Source organism: Rutidosis leptorrhynchoides, chromosome 3, assembly GCF_046630445.1.
Source record: "Rutidosis leptorrhynchoides isolate AG116_Rl617_1_P2 chromosome 3, CSIRO_AGI_Rlap_v1, whole genome shotgun sequence".
Lineage (NCBI taxonomy): Eukaryota > Viridiplantae > Streptophyta > Magnoliopsida > Asterales > Asteraceae > Rutidosis > Rutidosis leptorrhynchoides.
In genome coordinates, this window is record NC_092335.1 from 115733770 (window position 1) to 115756078 (window position 22309).

The following is a 22309-nucleotide window of genomic DNA, read 5'->3' on the forward strand; positions in this document are numbered from 1 at the left end:
TCACAATATGTTATAATGGTTAAAACTCACACGATTCAATAATAAAATGAGTTTTACAAAATGGGGCCCACATCGGCCGTTTTACGAGTTTCATACAAAAGTTTGAGTTTCGACCACACTAGTTTAAATTCCAAAAGACACTATGAGCATGGTGTTTGGGGTTAAACTACCCAAATCTCGGTCAAACTCCAAAAGCTATAACATCCAAAAGCATCCCCTAAACAACAAGCGGGATCTCTAATCCATACGAATACCCTTACCCTTGTCTCCGCCGGAGCCTATAAAAAGATAAACAACGAGAGGGTAAGCAAAGCTTAGTGAATGCAATAATTATACCCACATATATATATAATATATACCTACTTGTAATCACTTACACATATACCGCATACACGCTAGCAATACAATTAGCATACCATCTCAAGTACAAAGCTAATAATCTCCAACAAACCGCTACCAGCGTAATCAATAACATATAATCGACATAATATAATATGCTACAAAACAATACACAACCATGGTTAACCATTCTCGCGTCATGGTGCTACCGGCTCTTTGGTTCACACCATACGCATCGGTTATGATTCTACCGGCTCTTTGGTTTACATCACAACCCGAGTCATACTCGCGCTAAAGTGCTACCGGCTCTTTGGTTCACACTTTAACAACTCGTGCCGTAGTGCTACCGGCTCTTTGGTTCACACTACAACACACGTACTATGACGCTACCGGCTCTTTGGTTCACATCATAGCACGCTCGCACATACTATGGCACTATCGGCTCTTTGGTTCATACCATAACATACAAATAAATACATTACATTCATATGCATATAATCATTCCACTCACCTTAACGCCTTCGGTGAATGTTTTATACTTCCGCAAGCTTCAAGGCAAAGTACCTAATATAATAAGTACTCGATCAACAAACAAACTTGTTAGACTAAATACCAACACTTCACTCATGTGCATTTAATGACTTAAATGCATTAAATGTCCCATTTTCACCAAAACCGCCCCTTAAGGGTCAAGACCATCATTAATCACTTAAAAGCTAGTGATTAAGGTCCAACAACACTAACTATTACACAATTAGGGTATTTCATACCCATATTTCCCAACTAGGTCAATCATTAGCTCTTTGACTAATTTAAAGTCAACACACCCATTTCGGGTCATCCACTAACCCATCTAACACCCATTACTAATTTACTAGGTGTGCTAGTGATTAACTAACTAATTAGGACTCATAAACATCGTTTAACACTTTGAAACCCTAGGTTAGTTACCATTGAGTCTTTATGACTCAATCTTACCCAAGAACACCCAAAATCACCAAATATGGGTTTTATGTTCTTCATTTACCCAAACCCTAACCCATACCTAAATTAAAGTAAGGAAATCCAAGTTAGAACATACCAATACAACCAAAACGTAGCTAGAGAGGAGATGAACAACTTTAGAACTCAAGCTAAGACCCAAAACTAGCTCCTCCTTCCTTGGCTTGAGCTTTCTCATACAAGAATCTCTCTCTCTCTCTCTCTCTAAAATTGAAGTGGAAAAGGATAAGGTTGTTGATAATGGAGTTATGACTCTCCCCAAACTGATCTACTGGCCTTAAACTCATCCACAAGTGAAATTACCAAAAAGCCCATCAAAATATCTGATTAAAACAAGCAGAACCCGGCTACAGTGGACAGTGCGCCACGCGCACCAATAGGTGTGCGCTGAGCGCACTTTGCCCAGTTCAGATTCTGACCTCAGTTTTAATACACAACGTCACCCACGCTTCATGTACTATATTTACAGCTCTGTACAATAATATTAGGGTCTTACAGTAATGAATATGGGGGTTTCACTAAATGAGAGGAGAGAGATAGATGAGAGAGAGAGGAAGAAGAAGGTGACGGTGATGGGTGGTCTATGGTGGTGATGTGGTGGACATGGGTGATCATGGTGGTACCGGCGGTGTGGTGATGGTGTGGGTTCATGATAATGGGGTTAACCGATGGTGTTCTACGGTGGTTCGGTTGTTGAAGACGATGGAAACAAGAAGAACAAGAAGTGTGGTGGAGATGGTGAAGATTGGGAGTGAATGAGCATATAACTTATTTATGTATGTATATGCTAATCATCTATATATATATATATATATATATATATATATATATATATATATATATATATATATATATATATATATATATATATATATATATATATATATATATATATTCGATTTAATGAAATAAACACATGATGCACAGTAAAATTCAATAGTGACGAATAGTAATATTAAAGTAGCAGCTATGAATTTTGGATATACTCTACCGACAGTTTTCACGGGGTGTGTCCATTGTAAACAGTTACGGAAAATTTAATTTAGAAAAATCACATATTTTAAAATTAAGTCCATTTATTTATTTCAGTCATTACCTGTTTGAAACCTGATCAATAATGTTCGATAATTATTTATTTTCTGTTCCAATTAATATGTACGAAGTACTAATATATATAAACTAGAAAGGTAAAAATGTTTTTGTTAAACCTAAAATCTTCGTAATTAATTTACAGTCCAACTTTTATCTAAATCCTTCATGAACATGTACTATATCTATATTAAAACTAACAAAACGTCAACCGAGTGTTACTGATGTTTACTAATTAAGCTCGAAATCATTTATTTTTAATATATTCTCTTTCTATCTATCTATATATATATATATATATATATATATATAAACAGTTTTAAATAGCATGTTTAACTACTAAAATGAATATATTATATATTCTTAATTAAATAGATTTAATATAATTTATATATTTACAAATAATATTTATACACATAATTATATATATTTATATTTATTTATAATAATAGTTTTCATTACATTGCATATTATTTTACGTATTTATTTCCAACAATTTAATCATACAATAGTTCCAATAATATTTCTAATTATACTTTTAATTATTATTTATATATATACACACATATCTATTTACAAATAGTTGTTCGTGAATCGTCGAGAACAGCCGAAGGTCAATTGAATATATGAAACAGTTCAAAATTTTGAGACTCAACCTAACAGACTTTGCTTATCGTGTCGGAATTATATAAAGATTAAGTTTAAATTTGGTCGAAAATTTCCGGGTCGTCACATTTGGCATGCCTATTAGTATATAGGTTTATATATATTATGGTTCAACTAAAAAGACTATTCTAGTATTGACCTTTGACTTTTTCTTATTCAAATGTAAATTTTAGTTTTAGTTTAAGAAAATTTCAAACGACAATCTTATGTACTACCGTTAAGGTGAATAAAAGTTTTGTGCGTAAGACTGTCATTAGAAAAATAATTACTTTTGATTAATCCATCAAATATTTCGAAATGTAATTCAATGCTCATTCGACTTTAATTCGAATAAAAGAGTTGCAAAACATAAATAGATGTGTAACTGTAACCGATTAGGCATTGCTTCACCTTCTGGTCAACATATGTTCGTAATTGTTTTCAAAATTTTTTTCATCTCAAAATGTATTGCTATTAATTAAAATTCTTATAAGAATATCATAAACTCAACAAATAGACTAAATGATTTTTCTAATCAATCGTATGATATGAAATATCATAAATTAAAACATGGTTCAACGGCCCTTGAGTGGAATCAAACTAATATTTCCATCAAAAGTTACAACTATTCAGGTAACAGATTTTTCTGCCAAAATGAAAGATTATATTCTTTCGTTTTTAACCGACAATTAACCGAATGTCAAACTCTTTTTTTTTTTGGCAGAGTTGCTTTCATTTACGAACACTCCGAAAACATACTATGATACTGTGATTTGATTTCTTCTTGGCTAAAAACAAATGAAAATTCTTATCTTATCCTTATAAAGATGTCATATAATTTAAGGCTTAATAGAGTATTTGATATACTTAATTATAAAATTGTTTCACACAATCAAGATTAATCCGAATTATTATAAAATACCCCTATTTCTAACTAACTTTAGAGCATGCGGTGTGGCATGTTAGTTTACCAGCGTCGTCGCCACCACCGACCGTCGCCCATACCTCGTCGGCGTCGGTTCGGCGTCTTCACTCCCGAAGTCGAGCCCAAGACGTCGATTTGCTAGCCGTTAGTGGGACCCCATTTTAAATTTTGGACCGTTTGAAGCTGCTTTCCCTTTTTTTTTTCAAATAAAATTTTAACACTATATATACACACCTTACCCCCATTTCATTATACACACAATTTCTTCAATTAAAACATACACTCCACAATATGAATCCAAACAACACTAATCACCCACAACACCCTTTGAATCCAAACAATGCATTTGGCCAAAATTGGAATTGGAGTAATCTGAATGCTTGGGTTAATACGCAAAATGAAAGTGGTACTCAATATGGTTCGTTTGGTAGTCAATATGGTTCGACTAATCAAACTCAAGTGCCACAAACTCAAGATGACTACCTCGAATTTTTGGCTTGGAAAGCTCTCAACACTCAAGGAAGAAGCGACTCACAACATTACTCAAATAATCTATCAAACAACCAATCCGATGAAGTGTCGTCCCTTACGTCTCAAAAAAAGCCAAAGCAAAGAAAAGGAAAGAAGCCGATGCACGAAGAAGGTTCGAGCCGCAACCAAACCATGTGGGATGCCGATGACGAGTTACGTTTGGCTCAATGTTGGATACATGTTTTCGATAACTCGATTGTAGGATGCGCAATGACCAGTATATACACATTATTTATATATATATATTTATGCATTATTTATTGTATATATGTTGGTGTTTATATCTATTATATTTGTATGCGTATATATTTATTATATTTGTATGCGTTTATATTTATTATATATGTATGCGTATATTATATATTTATTATATATGTATGCTGACAACGTTTGTACGTATAGGGAAAACCTTTTGGTACCAAATTGTTGAAGAATACAACAAACGTAATCCACCATGTGCTCGTACGAAAGATGCATTGTCTTCGAAGTGGACCAAGTTGAATAATGATTGCAATAAGTATAATGGTATTGTGAACCGTTTGAAGGCAGCGTGGAGGAGCGGGGAAAATGATAACATTTTTCGCACTAGGTGTGACGATCAGTTTAGGTTCAAGATGGGGAAGAGTTTCCCAAGTTATAAGGCGTGAGACTTTTTGCAAGACAAACCAAAGTGGCTACATCCTGATCCCGTTGTTATTGGTAGGCGAAACAAGCGAGTGCCTGATCCCGTTGTTGATGAAACTATATTTGAAACTGATTTTGACTTGAACCGAGATGAAGAAGTTGAAACAAACCCAAATGAGGAGCTATTTGGCAGAGATCGACTGCCACGTCTACCCGGCAAACCAAGGAAGACTGACTCAAGGAAATCAAGGAAGACCTCAAGTGATTCAGCCGCATCATCCCGTGAGTCTTTACACGCGTCCATGAAGGAACACTTTGAAGATGTGTCTCGAGAAAAGAAATCGTACTACTCTCAAATGAAGATGGAGTCGCAGTTGAGGATTTTGGCTATTGATACGGAGAATTTAAATGAACATGATAGGAGGGCAATCGAGAAAAAGAAGCAGAGGATTCGTCGAGAAATGGATTTGGAAGACTCATACTCCGACTTCGATGATGAAGAATGAAGAATCGTATTTGTGTTTGAATTAATGTTATTTATGTTTGAATAATTGTATTTGTCTGTGAACGATCGTATTTGTTGTACTAGGGTTTTTAATTTCAATAAACTAGGCCTTTTAATATTTGTGCAAGTTTTATTTTATTTATCATTTATATTTTATCAAACAATTAAAATAATTTTAAAAAATAATAAAATACAATATTTTCTCTTTCTAAGACACTGAACTGACATTCTTCCCAATTCCCCTGTTTTTTTCACCAGTGTCAGTTTTCAGTGTCAGTCCAGTCAGCGTCTAGTCATCAGCAAGACACTGAACTAATACTGTACTGACGCGTCACCACACCCGGTGCTCTTAAGGCTGAAACTATATAGTAAGCCGCTATTGGTGCATAAAATTTAATTTATGCCCATATCTGATTATGGAAGATGGGTACACCGTCCTCACAAGGTGGGCCATACTTTCATCACCTTCAAATTCGTTCTCTACTGCTCTCTCACGAGTTTCATTCATCCACATTATCACCACTTACTTTGGACCTCTTTCATAAATGTACCTAAAATTACACATGATTACACACAACGACCATTTAAAATGTGATATTGAAAAATGTGTATATGAGTTAAAACTTATTAAATGCTCATTATTTATTAACGTCAATATATTACGACTCTTAATTCAATTATTGAATATATATTACGACTCTTAATTCAATTATTGAATGATCATTGAAGGTGTGTACATGTGTTAAAACTTAATTCATCCTTAGTTAACGGAATTTGCACAATCTTTTTTTCCTTCATTATCTCTGAGTTGGTTTATAACTTTTCCTTTAATAGCACAAAAGTGTCTTATAAGTGATGTATTTTTTCGTTCGATCATTGCATGAATAAACATACGCGTCTTTCAAAGTTTTGGGTCATTTTAAAATTTTAGACCATGTGCGATATCCATTCACACAGCCTCTGTTAGACTGTTAAATAAGTTTTGGCAAGACATGAGTATTGTCATCGATTCTAGGTAAGCGTAGATTGATATATATTCTCTTTAATATACTCGTATAAACCGTTCTAGTTACGATGTCCTAAAAAAATAAGTTTGAAATAGTTTTCATTTTTCATTTTTGTATAATAATACTCGTACAATTCATCCAAGAATCACAATTATTTCAATCATAAATCCTAAATCCATGCTGCTTAAATCATAATTGCAAGTTAATGATTCTGCCCTGTTGGCTGCAAACAAGAATGTGTAAGCAGTAAAGAAGGAAATGGAGTACTTCTTTTTGCCTTTGACACGCCAACATTAAAACAAGACTTAATAACATAACCCAAACTGACCGTTCATAAGTAAATGGGTCAAAACCCAACTTCCTATATCCAAATACCCAAATACCCAAATACTAATGATTAGAGATGTCATAAGTCTACAAACAATACCTAGAACAGAATCAAGACCAATAACTTTTCTTGTTGACCGATAATTCGCTAGAAAATCGACATGCCACATGAATCTCTATCTCTATACCCTCAACATTATATAACAAATCAAAGTTATGAAATTGTCACAAAAGGTTTTAAATGTAGTCCTTAACGACAATAAGACGCCCTTAACTATCAAATTAAAGACTATTCTTGATTCTTGGATTTCAAGTAACAATGATATGAATGCGAACCTTATTTTCTTTTTTACGACATGTAAATCTGAGTTACATGACTAATCAAAGAGAACTATTCTTACTTGTTTACTGAGCCTTTTAATCTTCCTTGTGTGACCATTAGAGAACTTTTAATTGCAAGTAAAAGTACCCAAGTTGTCGCTGTTATTTTTTCTTTTATCATCAAAAGTAACGCTGAGCTTAAAACAGTCTTCAATATTTGAGCATCTAATCCCTTAAAAAATCCAAGCACCCCTTCTCGTTTCCAAATAGTATCGAGAACACCCGATAGCGTTTTCCGTTGTTTCGTTTTAATTTCTTTGGTTCCATCGTCACTCGGGTTTGCAGCCTGAATCATCACCTTGCACCTGCATCAAATTCAGGAGAAAGTTTAGTACTTTTAGCGAAAAAAAGAGATTTATACATGATAAAAGGTTTTTAACAAAGCTAAATTGTAATATAAAAACCTGATAGCTGGATAAGTAAGAACGGTTGCAATGCTTTTCGAGATTGCACCGAGCAAAAATGCAGAGAATGCAGAAAGAGATTCAGGAGAAGATCCGCTTCCAGCTTTTTTGAGTTTCCCGTCTAAAAGTTTTTGCTTTAGCTGATCAAACACTGTGTACTACACATATAAATTGAAATTGAGTCAATTAAAATTACTTATGGAGTAACTAATAACGGGTCAAATAGGTGATAAGTCAACTAGGACAACCAATTAAAAGTAGCACGAAGTCGGAAGTACACTGAACTGTTTAAGAAATTGGATATGTTCTATTAAGAAATTGGTTCATCAACAATTCTAGTACTCATATATTAATTATTCAAATTTCATAAACTTATAATGTAATTTTTAAGATCCACAAAGCATTGCAACAATCCTAATACTCATATATAAAGTATCAGCAAAACTGTCTCATAATGTACTAAAACACTGAAATAGTATAGACACACATCGAAATATAACAGTCAAAGTTAAATAACGAAATTAAAAAAGTATTATAATTAATTAGTAGGATATTTACCTGAATTGCAGGGTTGGAAGTTAAAAGTAAAGATATGCCAAGGCCGTCAAACGCTTCACTCCAAGTACCTTCAGTAAGCATTGCCCAAAGACCTTTTGATCTCCCGAATGCACTTGTTTGCATTCTTGATGATGCAGTATCGAGGGGCTACATTATATCTTTAGTAAGACATTTATACATATTCTAAGTTTTGCAGTTGAAAAAAAAAATAAAAAAAATACTTGGTATAAAAGATGAGTTAAGAGGATAAAAGAATAAGGTGATAATTTCAAACCTGAGTTATAATAGCAGTACAGGCTCCAGCAGAAGCTGCAAGAATCAAGTTGGCTTTTGTTCCAATAGATTTTGTACCGTATTTTACCTGGTATAACCTTTTAAAGTAGCTATATCCATAAAAGTATACAAATTGTGCAATAAATGATTGTAAGTTCTTGGTTCCGAGACCCTGATACAACGACACAATTCGACCCGTGGATACTGCTTCCCACAAAACATCTGATAGTTTCCTGCATGCCCAGATAAGAGCAATATCAGACTTGACTACTTGTTAAAAGACAACTGCAAGAGAATGTCGAGATATACATTTCGAAAGTGAGTATGTGAGATCTAAATTACCAGCAACAAAAGATTAGTTGCAATAGAAACAGACTATTGTAGATAGCATTTTATTATTTTAAGTTCTTTTGCAGTTTGAAATTGTGATTATCAAATAATTATATGTTTTTAAGTGTAAGAAAAATTCTTGTTATTTGTGAAATTATCAGATTATTATGACTAAATAGGACAACTTTGTGAGAAAAATTGGTCGTGTTATGAATAGGGAAAAACACCTTCATACATCTGTTTATAGTAGTATTAAAACATTTATGATAAAGACCTGAACTTTAGTAACCTGAATTTCATGATAATCTAGCCTTGAGCAAGAAAAGTTTTAAGTTATTAATTTTCTTAAAATTACAATGTACTCTATTACTAGTAGTATTTAGAAATCAGAGTAGTCCATAAATTTTACTGAAATTATCATATTGTAACTCAATGGTATTAAAGTTTTAGGATAAGGCCATATATTATGAAATAAGCAAGCAACTCTAGACTTTAAGACCATCAAATGATCAATTAACATACAAATTTAAAGTATCATGCTTACATATATGGGTTAAAGCTAAAAATAGGCTACAAACTTACACAAATGTACCGATGTCGCCCACAAACCCATTTCCGTCCTACAGTCGCCTACAAACTTATAAAAAATGTGCTAATATAAACAAAATACTTTTTTTAACCGTCAACCAAAATGGTTGATTACGTGGCTTCTAAGTAGTCATGACACGTCGGTGATATATCGAAACAGAAACTGAAAGTATATGGGCGACATCGTAACACAACTGAAAGTATATGGGCGACATCGGGACATATAAAATGAATAAAAAAAGTTAAATAATTAACTTACCGGTTCATCAGGTAACCGGTAATGAAATGTTAACATCAGCACATTTTTTATAAGTTTGTAGGCGACGGTAGGACGAAAATGGGTTTGTGGGCGACATCGGTACATTTGTGTAAGTTTGTAGCCTATTTTTGGCTTTAACCCTACATATATTAAAAGTTAGGGAGATACCTTCCAATAATTGAACTTACAAACATTAAACAACAACAACATCACCTAATCACGTCAAGGCGGGGTATGTGGGAGGTAAGATGTTTACTTGTCAACACATAAAATTTGTTTAATTATGTGAAGTGAAAAAGACTATCGTCCATAACTCCACATTCTTAAAAGGTGGAATTGGTCATTTTAGCCTAAACTCATAATGAGTCACTTACTTGCTTAGATAACTAACAGCCATTAGAATTTCAATTCATAAAAACCAATTTAAATAAAGAAAAAGCGATAACATACAATAGCAAGAAGTAAGTTCGAGTTGGATCAATAGGCAGTCTAAAATAGATCATGAGGTCCTTTAATATATGTTAGTACATTATTCATTATCGCTTAATGTTTCGGATGTCACTGGTAGCTTGAACAGAGAAAATTTATCCGTTTACACCGTTTTGGATGTCCATCTCAGCCATTTAGGATTGTGATTATGTTTCTTTTGATTCTTTCCAGATTAAATAATTATTGAGATAAAATTTTAAATTACCAAATCACAGTAACATAAATTACCTAACCATCAATAGTTTTAGGCAGGTGATTATTGACCCTTTTATTCTGATCATGATCTTAAAGCTGTAATAATCACTATGAAAACACAAATCGCTACAACAAATACCAGAAAACCAATAATAATTATCAATTGCTAAATCCTAAATTTTTAAGTATAAAAAAGGTCCTCAATTGTGACAAAATCAACATCAACGTTGACTTTATTATAAGACAGTCAAAGGTCAAATCAAGTTGATGTGAATCATTAACAACAAACAATATTCAACAGATCAAAACAAACGCAGATGAATTATCAATCAAATCACATATATAATAAAGATGAAAATTAAAAAAATTAAGAAAAAAACCTGTATTTTTGGCGACCATGAGAACGAACTTCAGCTTGATACTTAGCTTTACAAGTATCAAGTGGATATAAAATAGTTGTACTCAAAACAGCTCCAATTGCTCCTGATGTTGCTTCCGATATTGATTCCAGATCAATTGATGACATCTTAAATTACATGCAATTAATTAATTAATTATAATTATTTAGGAATAAAGAAGAAACAAAAAGATGGAGATTATTGGATGGATCAAAATATTGGGGAAGTCGAAATTGAGTTTGGTAGAGGTGATCTTAGTTTACGTGACAAATTCTAGAATAATTTTTAGTATACGTATATAAGGTTTATATAAATAATATATACTGCAAATATAGCTGGGTACGAACAATTTTGACAACAATGAAAGATTAATCTGAGAGCGATAGGGATTAGAATTGAGATAGTGTTTTTTCGGGAAAAGCAACAAGGTCAAACCGTGTGTACCGTTTTTATATTTTGCCTAACAATTTATAAGCCACCTAATCAAATCAAATCAAGTTGTTGATAGGTACGCCAACTTCGAGCATCTAGCGTGTTAATCGTTTTGATTTCTCATATGGGTAAACCTATAAATACACTTTCTTAAATGTTCGGATGTTGTTCATATACTCATTTTGTCTCATGTCAACTATATACTTTAAAAAAATATACTAATGTCAACATTTTATTACTGGACCGGTAAAATTAATTATTTAACTTCTTTTTTGTTTTCATTTTATATCGTTACAAATAAGTCATATACTTTCAATTGTGTTCTGATGTAGGCTATATACTTTCAGTTATTGTTCCGATGTATCACCGACGTGTAATGACTACTTAGAAGTCACGTCATCAATTGTTTTCGTTACATGTAAAAAAAAGTATAGTGGACGACATCGTTACACTTTTTGAAAGTATATATAGCCGACATTAGACGAAAATGAGTATATGAGCGACATCGGAATATTTGAGGAAGTATATAGCCCATTTGTAGCTTTAACCCTTTCTGATTTCCTCAATTATTCTATTTGTCCGCTTTTAAAATTTTTGAAAGCGAAACCTAAAAGTGAACCGAATTCAATTTCAAAATCGAAACCAACACAATAACCAAATTTGAACTCAATTTGGTTAAAACCACTAAAAACCCAAAAATAATATTTTAATCAATACAAATATAAAAAATCGAATTCTAAAAATTTAATTTTAAAATCAAATTTTTTTGTCAATATATCTCTACCCCTTACAAAGCATGTGGCTTACTGTCACATGTCACCCATCCATTCAGTTAACCTCTCTCCATACATTTGTCTAATTATTATTGGCCACTACAATCCACCTATGCAACCCCACAAAAATGACACGTGGCACCCAAGAAACCCTCTTCCCCAACACTACATCCTCATTCATTAGGTTTTTTCAAAAAAAAAATCCTCTCAAAAACGACGGCGATTTTCACCACCGTCCACCTCCGACGCAATCCGTCAACTGTAATCCGTCAACTACGATTCCACTGATCGAATTATCACCGTCCAATGATTTTATCATCGACAATCGAATAGATTCGGACAGAAGCTATGATTAATCACTCACCATTTCCAGATGAAACATACGACCTACGACCTGCACCGATTAATCGAAAAATGGAACGGACATCGACCGAAAATAGTTCCAGTCAAAAATCGGGGATGAAGAATGGCGACAATCGGTTGTAGAACGATGTTTATATGTGTGATAAACATCGATTGCACCTCTTTAACGACTATTGATGTATGACGATGTTTCACGGTACGTTTTATATACATGATTCAAACCCTAATTTTATTCTGTGAACTTTTCTTTAATCAGGAGATAGAAACCCCTATTTTTTATCCATTTGATGTTCCAGATTTTTTTGGATAATCAATCATAACTGTTATTTTTTATCCACCCACGATGTGAATCAAACATAAACGACTAGGAGATGATGAATGCAACCATTTAAAGGACGCATTCCACCGAAAAATGTACGCTTTCAATGGGAAACAATCTGGTATGTTAATTTTTTTTTGTATAATTTGTGATTACCTTTTCATGTATTGGTTTAACTGAATTTAGTTACTCATTTACTCATAATGACGATGTTATGAATTTGATTTCAATAGTTATGATTTGGTGGTGGTGAACCAAGAGTAGAATGTCGAGACTTTGTCAACTCAAGAATACTTGCAGCTATAGGTAATTGTTTATCGTATACTTTTCCCTAAATTGGAATTAATTGGCATCATAGTGGCTAGAGGTTTAATTTGGACAGTTCGGGTGCACCGGGTGATGGGGTAAAAGGGTCATTTTCAAAACAAGACGTAAATCGGTCAAAATCCTGGTTTTGTCGACCCAAAATACTATTATGTTTAAAACCCTGGTTATCTGGTTTTTTAAATATTTAAGATTTTGGCTTATTTTATGTTTTAGTCCGCATACCTTATCTTCTTTATTTAAATGTGTTTTTTGTTCTTTTGGTTAGTTACTGCATGTTGTAGCTGCATTTCGTGGCTCATAATCGATTTAGATGTCACTGGTAAATCCATTTATTCGAATCATCCTAATCATATATTCATATAATTGATTCATATATAAATATATTCATAATCACAAATCAGGAAGTTGCTAAAAAGTATGTGCCACTCTTAAATTATCATTTTTGTATTCCTTTATGTCGTATATGTTAGTAGTTCATATTTGGTGTCGTTCTTATTAGAAGCCCGCAATAGAGGTATGCACTTTTGTTGCTATAGCTTTGATATGATATTATATGTAGTGTCTGATTGATTTTGATTCTTATAGTTCTAATATGATGCTTACAATGTGCTTTTTTAAATCTGTACAATGTATAACATAAGAAATGGGGTGTATGAGGTGACATTTGTTTAGATTTTCATATATTGATATGATGTTTTTAGTTGGGAAATTCCCCAAAATACACTTTTTTAAAAAGTTTTATTCCAAAATACACTTTTAGAAAAAAAATTGTCTATTTACACCATTAAGTCCACCACCCGTTGGGTCGACTACCTCTATACCCGGTCGACCACACCAAATTTCAATGTGGTCGACCACCGTTTATATGGCAAGGTCGATTTCTGTTGGCTATCGGTCGACCACTGTATTCGACTCCAAAAAACACGGGCGACCTTAATGATGGTCGAGTATACAAAAAGACACTGAAATAGCGAGTTGGGATAACAAAATTCAAATTTCACCTCTAACAAAAATTCGCTCCACAAGCCCTAGTTACGAACCCTGATTCATCAACCCTCATTCATTGCAGATTCAATCAAGAGATCACTTCAATAGTTTGTAGATAAACCCTAATTCCATCGTCAGTGTATCTATTTCGTCCCTAGATTCAATCAAGAGTTCCCTTCAAAGATGACAGATATTGAGGTAAAACCTATTTCGTTGTTGTATGTATATGTTAGTTTATCTGTATGTGTATATATGTGTATATATGTATGGGTCCCTGTATTTATATCTATGTGTGTATGGATGTATTTGTATGTGTGTACATGTCAGTATATGTATAGGTATCTGTATATGTATATGTATATGTATATGTATATGTATATGTATATGTATATGTATATGTATATGTATATGTATATGTATATGTATATGTAACTATAGATATACAATTATTCCATTGTTTTTGTTAAAGTGTATATATCTGTATATGGTTATGGGGATGCCTTAGGTCAGAAGATCACTTGCATACTCGACCATTCAAAGGGTCGACTGCCAAAAACATACACTATAGTCGACCCCATTTTGGGTCGCCTATAGTTGAATAAAACTGTAGTCGACCAGATAGAAGGTCGACTATAGTGTATTTGCTTTTCAATTGTATGTACCTGTATGTATATTAACATTTATGTATAATGACATTATCATTGTCTGATTACAGGTTTGGTTCGAGGCCAAGGTCACCATTCGAAGCAAGATGTCTCTTATAAGGGAGATTAAGAACAAACTCACTCCGGCCCAGACAAAGATTTTCAGAGAGACGTGTTTCGGTCATTGGTTAGATATAAAGTGTGATGACAATGATCCGGGATACATATATTGCTTATTAATGAATCAGACTGACCGTCCGAAAAAGTTTGTAATCAGCGGACGCGAAATATGTGAGGAGCCAGAAGAGCTATGGTTTCGAGTTACCCGAGACCATGTCATTAGGTATGGTAGACGTGAGTTTTGCTTGGTTACCGGGATGCGGTTTGGTCCAGTTACATCTTTTATAGATTGGATAGGTCAAGAGAGGTCGGATTTTGACCACTCGGTTTCATCTCGTGTTTTTATTAAATGACATAGTGGTCAACGTCATCTTTCGGAGTTTCACGACGCCTTTTTTAAAGATGAGTTGAAAGGAACTGACAAGGATAAGGTCATAGTCGCCATTGCATTGATAATTAACTTATGCTTCCTTGGGAAGCAGTTGCGGGATAGCGTAAACGATGACATGCTTCTTTTATTAGAGGACTTTGAGTTGATGAACAAGTATCCGTGGGGTTCTTTCTTATGGACCAAACTTTATAATAGTTTGCATCACGTGTTAGTACCTTATAAAGAGAGGGTAGTAGATAAAACCCGGAAGGGGGTAATGACATACCATTTGAGCGGCTTCACTTGGGCGTTTAAGGTAGTAATCCGTACTTATAAATTTTAAGCAATTAACATGTTTCATATTTAACCAAATTTGGTTTTTGTTTGTAGATGTGGATATGGGAGGCATACAAAAACCGAATAGAAGCATATGCTTTCAAGTCGGAAAGTGAAGGCATACCTCGCGGAATTCACTGGAAACGGAAGAAGAAAGTCATGGGCTGGAATGAGTACGTTGAGTTGATGCAACTCCCGGTGAGTATAATTATACCAAAATATTTATGTATGTGTTATGTTTATATGTATGTGTATATCTATATGTATATGTAACTGTATATGTATGTGTATATGTATGTGTATATGTATGTGTATATGTATATGTATATGTATATGTATATGTATATGTATATGTATATGTATATGTATATGTATATGTATATGTCAGGATGATATCCCGGACGAAGAACGACCTCTCAATCGTTTGAGGCCCACCAAGACAGAGGTTAAGTGTGAGTGGTGGGTTGCTAGTGTAAACTATTTCAAGAACCCCGATGCTAAAGTACCGGTGAAGAAAGTTGATGATCCGAAGAAATTTGATGATGAGACGAAGAAGGAGTTGACGGATATGATTAAGAATTTGATAAAGAGATTAGATGACCATGAAAACAAACATGCCAAGGAGATTAAGGAGATGAGTGATCGGGTTGAGGCTGGCATCCGTGTTACACATGAGACACTAAAGATAGTGCATAGTTTATATGTTTCTAGAGGCGTCCATCGGACAAGTATTTTAAAACTCCATTCTATGATACAAAACCTACAACAACATATCCGTCAACAAGAGCAGGTAATTTCTTATTATATAATTCATTTATGCAAGTTGGTAAGTTATATAAACTGTCCAGTGTGCAGATGAGTAGTCGACCCTTCATTGGATCGACTATCACCATGTTTACATTGTAGTCGACCATTACCTAGGTCGACTATATTAAATTTATACTATAGTCGACCCTTGTCAAGGTCGACTATATATCTGACTTTCTGATGACTTATTGCTGTGTGTTTCTGTGACAGGATGATGGTGGTTTCATTGGTGGATATGTGTCAGATGTTGAAGTTCAGACAACCAAGAAAGATATGTTTGATAATGTGAAGGTTGCTTCACCGGTTTATGTGAGGAGAAGCAAAAGGGACCGTCGAGTTGCACGAGCAAGGATGTCTCCCTTCGTTACACCGTCACAAATGATCAAAAAGGGTGCTAAAAGAAAGCCTGACATGCCAGCGAAAGAAATCCCGATAAAACAACAGAAGACGGGGAGACTGAGTGCTCCGGTAGTGCCTGATAATGTTATTCTAGAAATCATTGACGATTTGATTCATAAGTCTGGACTTATCTATCCCGGCCCTTCCACATTATATGATGATGAAAGGAATCTGGACGGCCCTAAGACACCGGAATAGATGATGACTCCACATTACGAGTGCTTATCGGTATTTGTTCGGGGCCTATCTGACGGATTTATATTCATCACTGACGAGTTTTGGGAGCGGATCTACAACAAATTTGAAGGCGGTTACTTAGATAACTTTGTAAGTGTTTTATAAACTTATTATTAAAGTGGTCGACATTTAACTTCGCTAACTTGAGATTGACTAAGTGATTGTTAATTTCAGAATATTAATGGTTGGGGATCTATGTTGTTGTGGTGGAGCTACCGTTTAGATCAAATGGATTTTCAGCCACTAAAGGACCGCCAAAGATGTACGATCATGTCGGTCGACATGATTAAGTGGATGGGGATTTTTAAAACGGGTGTAACACTTGACCCGAATTACACCAACCCAATATTACTTGTTATGCAGACGGATCGAGACTCCCTTTCCCACATTGGTCGAAGTGTCAGAAGGTTACAATATCAAATACATATACATATACAGTTTAAATATACATAGACATGTACATTCAGATTAGAGTTATCTGTATAACTTTCTAACTTTAATTGTAGGTCCTATTCCCAACATGTTTGAAAGATACGGATCACTGGGTGCTTATTGTGCTTGATCTTAAGGACTTCACCGTCGTTATTTACGATAGTTTTGTCAAGCACAACCCAATTGACCACCGCGCTTATTATGTTTCCGAGTTGGGTAAGTGTCTGCCAGAGTTTTTGAGGGCAATTAACTACACTCCTCCACCACACGTCTCGATGCCATCTACATTTACGTATATCGACTCACCTCAGCAGTCAGGATATTACGGTGAATGTGGTGTATGGGTTTGCATAAACATGGAGCGTGTATTTTGTGAGCTAACCTACCCATTCGAGAAAGATACTGCGAAGGTTGCATTAGAATACAGACATAGGATGGGGAAGACATTCTTTAGATCTCGAATCGAAGTACGTAAAAGGTAGCTCTAATGTTTGTGTTGGTATTATTTTTTGAACAGGCTCCACTGTAAAAGGTAGCTCTAATGTTTGTGTTGGCATATTAAGTCAGCAGGTTGAACAGGCTCCACTGTAATCTTTTGACAGTCACCGTTTGCCTGGTCGACCACTGGTGTAAAATGTGGTCGACCACTGCTTAAATACACTGTGGTCGACCCTGATGTGGGTCGACCACTTAATAAAAATGACTTAGTCGACCACAATCTATGAAGTAGTCGACCACAGTGGACTTTCATGATTAAAAAGGCAACCTAAGTCCCACATTTAGATAACATTTCTTATCCTTATTAGCTACGGATAGGAAATCCACCTTTCATGAATTTAATTGGATAACAGTAGATCCTTTTATTCCTGTTATCCATTTGTACTCTATAAGTAATGGGATCCCATAAGTAATTCCCATATTTAATAAATACCATACTTGATCGATATTCAAACACACCAGATTCATATTCACAACAACTTAGTAGTTGAAGTTAACTCTTTGCGCAGTTTGAGGTCATCACTTATTGGTGAGTAATCCCTACTTTTATATGTCTTTACATTTATAGTGATGAGTAAGTTAAAGATATATATTTGTTCAGGAGGTTATTTTGAACATGTCAACAGTCATATAGTTTATATGCCACTTAATTGTCCCAGAGTACCTTTGAAACTTACAATCGCGCCAAACAAACCCTTAAATCGTACGCTTTTGTTAAAATATGTGTTAAAAAAAATCGATGTTTCACAAGATTTAGTTATATCTATGAAATACGTTGTCGATAACTGTGTCTTGGATATCACTGATGATGAAGATGATTTTAATGATTTTATGAATTTCGCCATCTCAAATCAACCCGTTTACATATATCTAGAAGATATTACGAATTCAATGCATGTTTTAGGTCGAAACCTTACTAATCCTAATGATCAGTTCAACCTACAACAACAATACAATAATCGGTTAAACCTACAACATCCGACCAATAATCAGTTCAACCTATAAAATCCTTACAATAATCAGTACAACCTTAATCATCCATCCAATAATCAGTTCAACCTACATCATCCATACAATAATCAGTTCAACCGACAACAGTCATCCATCAATCAGTTCAACCTACAACAGTCAACCATCAATCAGTACGACCTAGAACACCAAAGTAACAATCAGTTCAACCTACACCACCCATACACTGATCAGTACAACCAACCACATCCATACACAAATAATTCGAACCTAAAAAATCAATCTGTAAATCAGTTCAACTTACAAACTCAAACCACAGATGAAATCAACCAACAAATACAATACACCAATTTGTTGAATGATAAACAACCACCTTTTGAAGGTAACGAAGATCCTTACATCGTTGACCTACCTACATCTGATCAAAGTGGATCTGAGCATGATGATATGGAAAATGTGAATCCAATCAAACCAACAAAACACCCTTTTTCTAACTACATAGTTGATGAGGATGATGTTCCTGATAGTAATGATGAATACGAAGATGAATACGTCGATCAAACACAAACTTATGACCAGCCAATTAAGTATAATCCCCAACCAGATGATATATTTTGAAACATGCCACCGTTACTGTCGAACACCCAACCCGAAATGAAACCTAGATCAATGACAATATATGAAACCTCAGATCTAGTTAAATTGAATCAGACTTTCAAAAACAAGGAAGATTTTCTTATGCAATTACGTATAAAGTTTGTTACTGAAGGGTTCCAGATAAAACCAAAGTACTCAAACAAGTCAAGGTATACAGCTACATGCATATCACCAAATTGTTCATGGAAAATTACTGCTAGGTGTATACAAGATAGCAACAACTTTCAAGTACGGAAGTTGAATGATCTACACACGTGCTCAAATACCCAAATTCTTCCGAACAATAAGCATGCCACCAAGAAGGTCCTAGGGAATATACTGAAAGAGGTGATGAAACAAGAAGGTCGTGTCTATCGACCGAATGATATAAGGACTGATATGTCGGCGCGATTTAAAATAAGTCTATCATACCACCAAGCATGGAAAGCCAAATGTTACGCAATTGAGATGTTGAGGGGTAGTCTTGAATATTCCTTTCAAATACTACCTAACTATCTATATAATCTTAGATTGTCTAACCCAGGTAGTGTAACCAACATTCGAACGGACAACAAAGGCAGATTTGTTATGAGTTACATGTCCATTGGTGCAGCGGTATGTTTAATGCTCTCTTTATTTACTTATTAATTTAACTCGTATTTAAAAATAATGTTTCAATACTTTAATATGCAGACACGTTCGTTTGTTAACTATGCACGACCAGTAATCATAGTCGATGAGGCTCATTTAAAAAGTCGTTACTTGGGGACTAACTTAATTGCTGTCGCTATGGATGCTAACAATGGAATCCTTCCATTAGCCTACGGTATTGGAGCAGGAGAGACCACCGATCATTGGACATGGTTTTTTGGTAATCTAAGAGACTCTCTACAGTCTTCAGGGTGTTGTATTGTTAATCTTACCATTATATCTGACAGGGCACCTGCAATAGCTGCTGGCATATCAAACGTATTTCCAGAAGTATTTCATGCACTATGTGCTAGACATTTGTTGGGAAACCTCAAAAGTGTGTCTAAAAGGGTTAAAAGTTACGAGTGGCACTACTGGAAAATGTGCAAAGCGTATAAAAAATCTGATTTTGATCACCACTATGGTATACTAGCACGACGTATCCCAGACAGTGCACGTACACTCACTACTGTTGGCCTCAACAGATGGTCTAGACATCATGCAGATCGTGTTCGGTATGCTTACCTAACTTCTAATAGTGCAGAGTCAATGAACGCACTGTCAGTTCATGCGAGGAAACTCCCGATTACAATGCTTCTTGAATTCTTTAGAGCTTCAGTTCAACAATGGTTTTGGGAACACCGAAACACTGCTGATGGTTTAACAACGCCTGTCACACCATATGCAGAGCGTAAGCTGGGTAAAAGAAATCGTAAGTCTATTAGTTGGACTGTCAAACCGATATCACAAGTTAAGTTTGAGGTATTGGATATGAAAAAAGGCGGTAAAGTCAATCTACAAGATAAAACTTGCACATGTAAACAATGGCAGTTTTCCGGTATACCCTGTGGACATGTAATGGCAGTAGCAAGGTATTTTGTCCTACGTAACGTTACTACACACGTTCAGAAGTATTTCCACACTGAAACGTACAAGTCGGCATACATGGAAGATATTAACCCGCTAGATCATATTTCTGAATGGATAGATCCAGGACACCTACAAACCGTCCTACCGCCATTGGTTACAAAGCGACAATCGGGTAGACCGAAGAGTACTGCTTGTATACCGTCCCAAGGAGAGGACAAAGACAATTTCAAATCTAAAAGAAAATGCAGTCGTTGCTTGGAATATGGACATACTAGATCAACTTGCACCGCACATTATGATCTTTCTGAAGGTAAACAAAAGTCCAAGTGTAACTCAAAAACAAAGGCAAAGCCGAAGGGGTTCGTAAAGGGCAAGGGTAAAGGAAAACGTGAAGACTCATGCTCAACACAATTTGGCTCCACTTACAATTTGAGTGATGATTAGCTTCTTCTTTGTGTTTAAAATGTGTTTAACAGTCATGAATGTTAGGTATGTGTGTTCGTATGTTTTCTGTTTAACTGTCGTGTATGTTATATGTCTGTAAGTTGTGTTATTTGTTGTGTAATCCATAAATGTAGTATGAGATAATATATAATATTTGTTGTTCAAATTAAAGTTTATTTCACTAAATTGGATGGTAACACAACACAACACAACACATAATGGTAAATAAATCTCCAAGGTACATTGAAGGTACATTGCTAACAGAGTAAACTTAAATAAAAACCTTATCTAAATTCGCAATAATCTTATCTGATATATCTTATCCACTAGTAGTATGTTTTTATGATTAGTCGACCAACTTATCGGTCGACTACAAAGCAACTGTGGTCGACTATGTTAGTCGACCGAGTTTAGGCCTACAATTCGGTCGACCCTTAGGTCGACCATATAACTGAAGTAGTCGACCAACAACAATGAATAATGGAGGTCGACTACCTTGAAAACTAATGGTGGTCGACCGGGTAAAGGGGTAGTCGACCCACTGAGTGGTCGACCTAACGGTGTAAATAGACAATTTTTTCCCCGAAAGTGTATTTTGGAATAAAAGTTTAAAAAATAGTGTATTTGGGCGAATTTCCTTTTTTAGTTCTACTTCCAAGCTTAAATCGTTATAGAGGTTAAATGGTAACATGTAAAACTTAGTTATAACTTACATGTTCAAATGTGCCTGGTGGTTTCAAGTAGTTACCTTTACTATTGTTTACCTATTGAAACTTCTTTATGTATG

At 34.7% G+C, this 22309-nt stretch overlaps 3 protein-coding genes across 8 annotated transcripts; 2 read left to right on the plus strand and 1 right to left on the minus strand.

Annotated features, from left to right (window-relative positions):
- Positions 1-124: 124 nt before the first annotated feature.
- Positions 125-11224, minus strand: LOC139896694 (peroxisomal adenine nucleotide carrier 1-like). 2 transcript variants are annotated; one of them, XM_071879329.1, is made up of 6 exons: positions 10852-11223; positions 8612-8843; positions 8338-8484; positions 7780-7937; positions 7396-7680; positions 125-278 (listed from the first exon to the last, which is right to left on the minus strand). In XM_071879329.1, exons 1-6 carry the CDS (start codon positions 10995-10997, stop codon positions 257-259), a joined length of 990 nt encoding a protein of 329 aa, XP_071735430.1. In that variant the 5' UTR covers positions 10998-11223; the 3' UTR covers positions 125-256. The 2 variants fall into 2 exon arrangements, with proteins under 2 accessions (XP_071735430.1, XP_071735429.1); XM_071879328.1 differs by lacking the exon at positions 125-278 and adding an exon at positions 6138-6211 and having other exon boundaries at positions 10852-11224.
- A 1082-nt stretch (positions 11225-12306) lies between these two features.
- LOC139896695 (uncharacterized) lies at positions 12307-18186 on the plus strand. Of its 5 annotated transcripts, none has more exons than XM_071879330.1 (10): positions 12307-12633; positions 12734-12877; positions 12990-13062; positions 14153-14268; positions 14786-15520; positions 15595-15738; positions 15929-16330; positions 16558-17073; positions 17158-17390; positions 17490-18186. In XM_071879330.1, the coding sequence occupies exons 5-8, from the start codon at positions 15341-15343 to the stop codon at positions 16942-16944; spliced, it is 1113 nt and encodes a 370-aa protein (XP_071735431.1). In that variant the 5' UTR covers positions 12307-12633; positions 12734-12877; positions 12990-13062; positions 14153-14268; positions 14786-15340; the 3' UTR covers positions 16945-17073; positions 17158-17390; positions 17490-18186. The 5 variants fall into 5 exon arrangements, with proteins under 5 accessions (XP_071735431.1, XP_071735434.1, XP_071735432.1 ...); XM_071879333.1 differs by having other exon boundaries at positions 12806-12877; XM_071879331.1 differs by having other exon boundaries at positions 12307-12877.
- A 1344-nt stretch (positions 18187-19530) lies between these two features.
- LOC139896696 (uncharacterized) lies at positions 19531-21550 on the plus strand. Its single transcript, XM_071879335.1, has 2 exons — positions 19531-20389; positions 20457-21550. The coding sequence occupies exons 1-2, from the start codon at positions 20379-20381 to the stop codon at positions 21520-21522; spliced, it is 1077 nt and encodes a 358-aa protein (XP_071735436.1). The 5' UTR covers positions 19531-20378; the 3' UTR covers positions 21523-21550.
- The last annotated feature ends 759 nt before the right edge of the window (positions 21551-22309 follow it).

Excerpts from the sequence above, each read along its gene's own strand:
- LOC139896694 (XM_071879328.1), bottom strand. The coding sequence starts at position 10,997 with ATGTCATCAATTGATCTGGAATCAATATCGGAAGCAACATCAGGAGCA. Across the intron at positions 8,844-10,851 it reads CATGGTCGCCAAAAATACAG|GAAACTATCAGATGTTTTGT; the intron begins GTTTTTTTCTTA and ends CTGGGCATGCAG. Across the intron at positions 7,938-8,337 it reads CTTCCAACCCTGCAATTCAG|TACACAGTGTTTGATCAGCT; the intron begins GTAAATATCCTA and ends TTATATGTGTAG.
- LOC139896695 (XM_071879331.1), top strand. The coding sequence starts at position 15,341 with ATGCTTCTTTTATTAGAGGACTTTGAGTTGATGAACAAGTATCCGTGG. Across the intron at positions 15,739-15,928 it reads TTGAGTTGATGCAACTCCCG|GATGATATCCCGGACGAAGA; the intron begins GTGAGTATAATT and ends TGTATATGTCAG. Across the intron at positions 16,331-16,557 it reads ATATCCGTCAACAAGAGCAG|GATGATGGTGGTTTCATTGG; the intron begins GTAATTTCTTAT and ends TTTCTGTGACAG.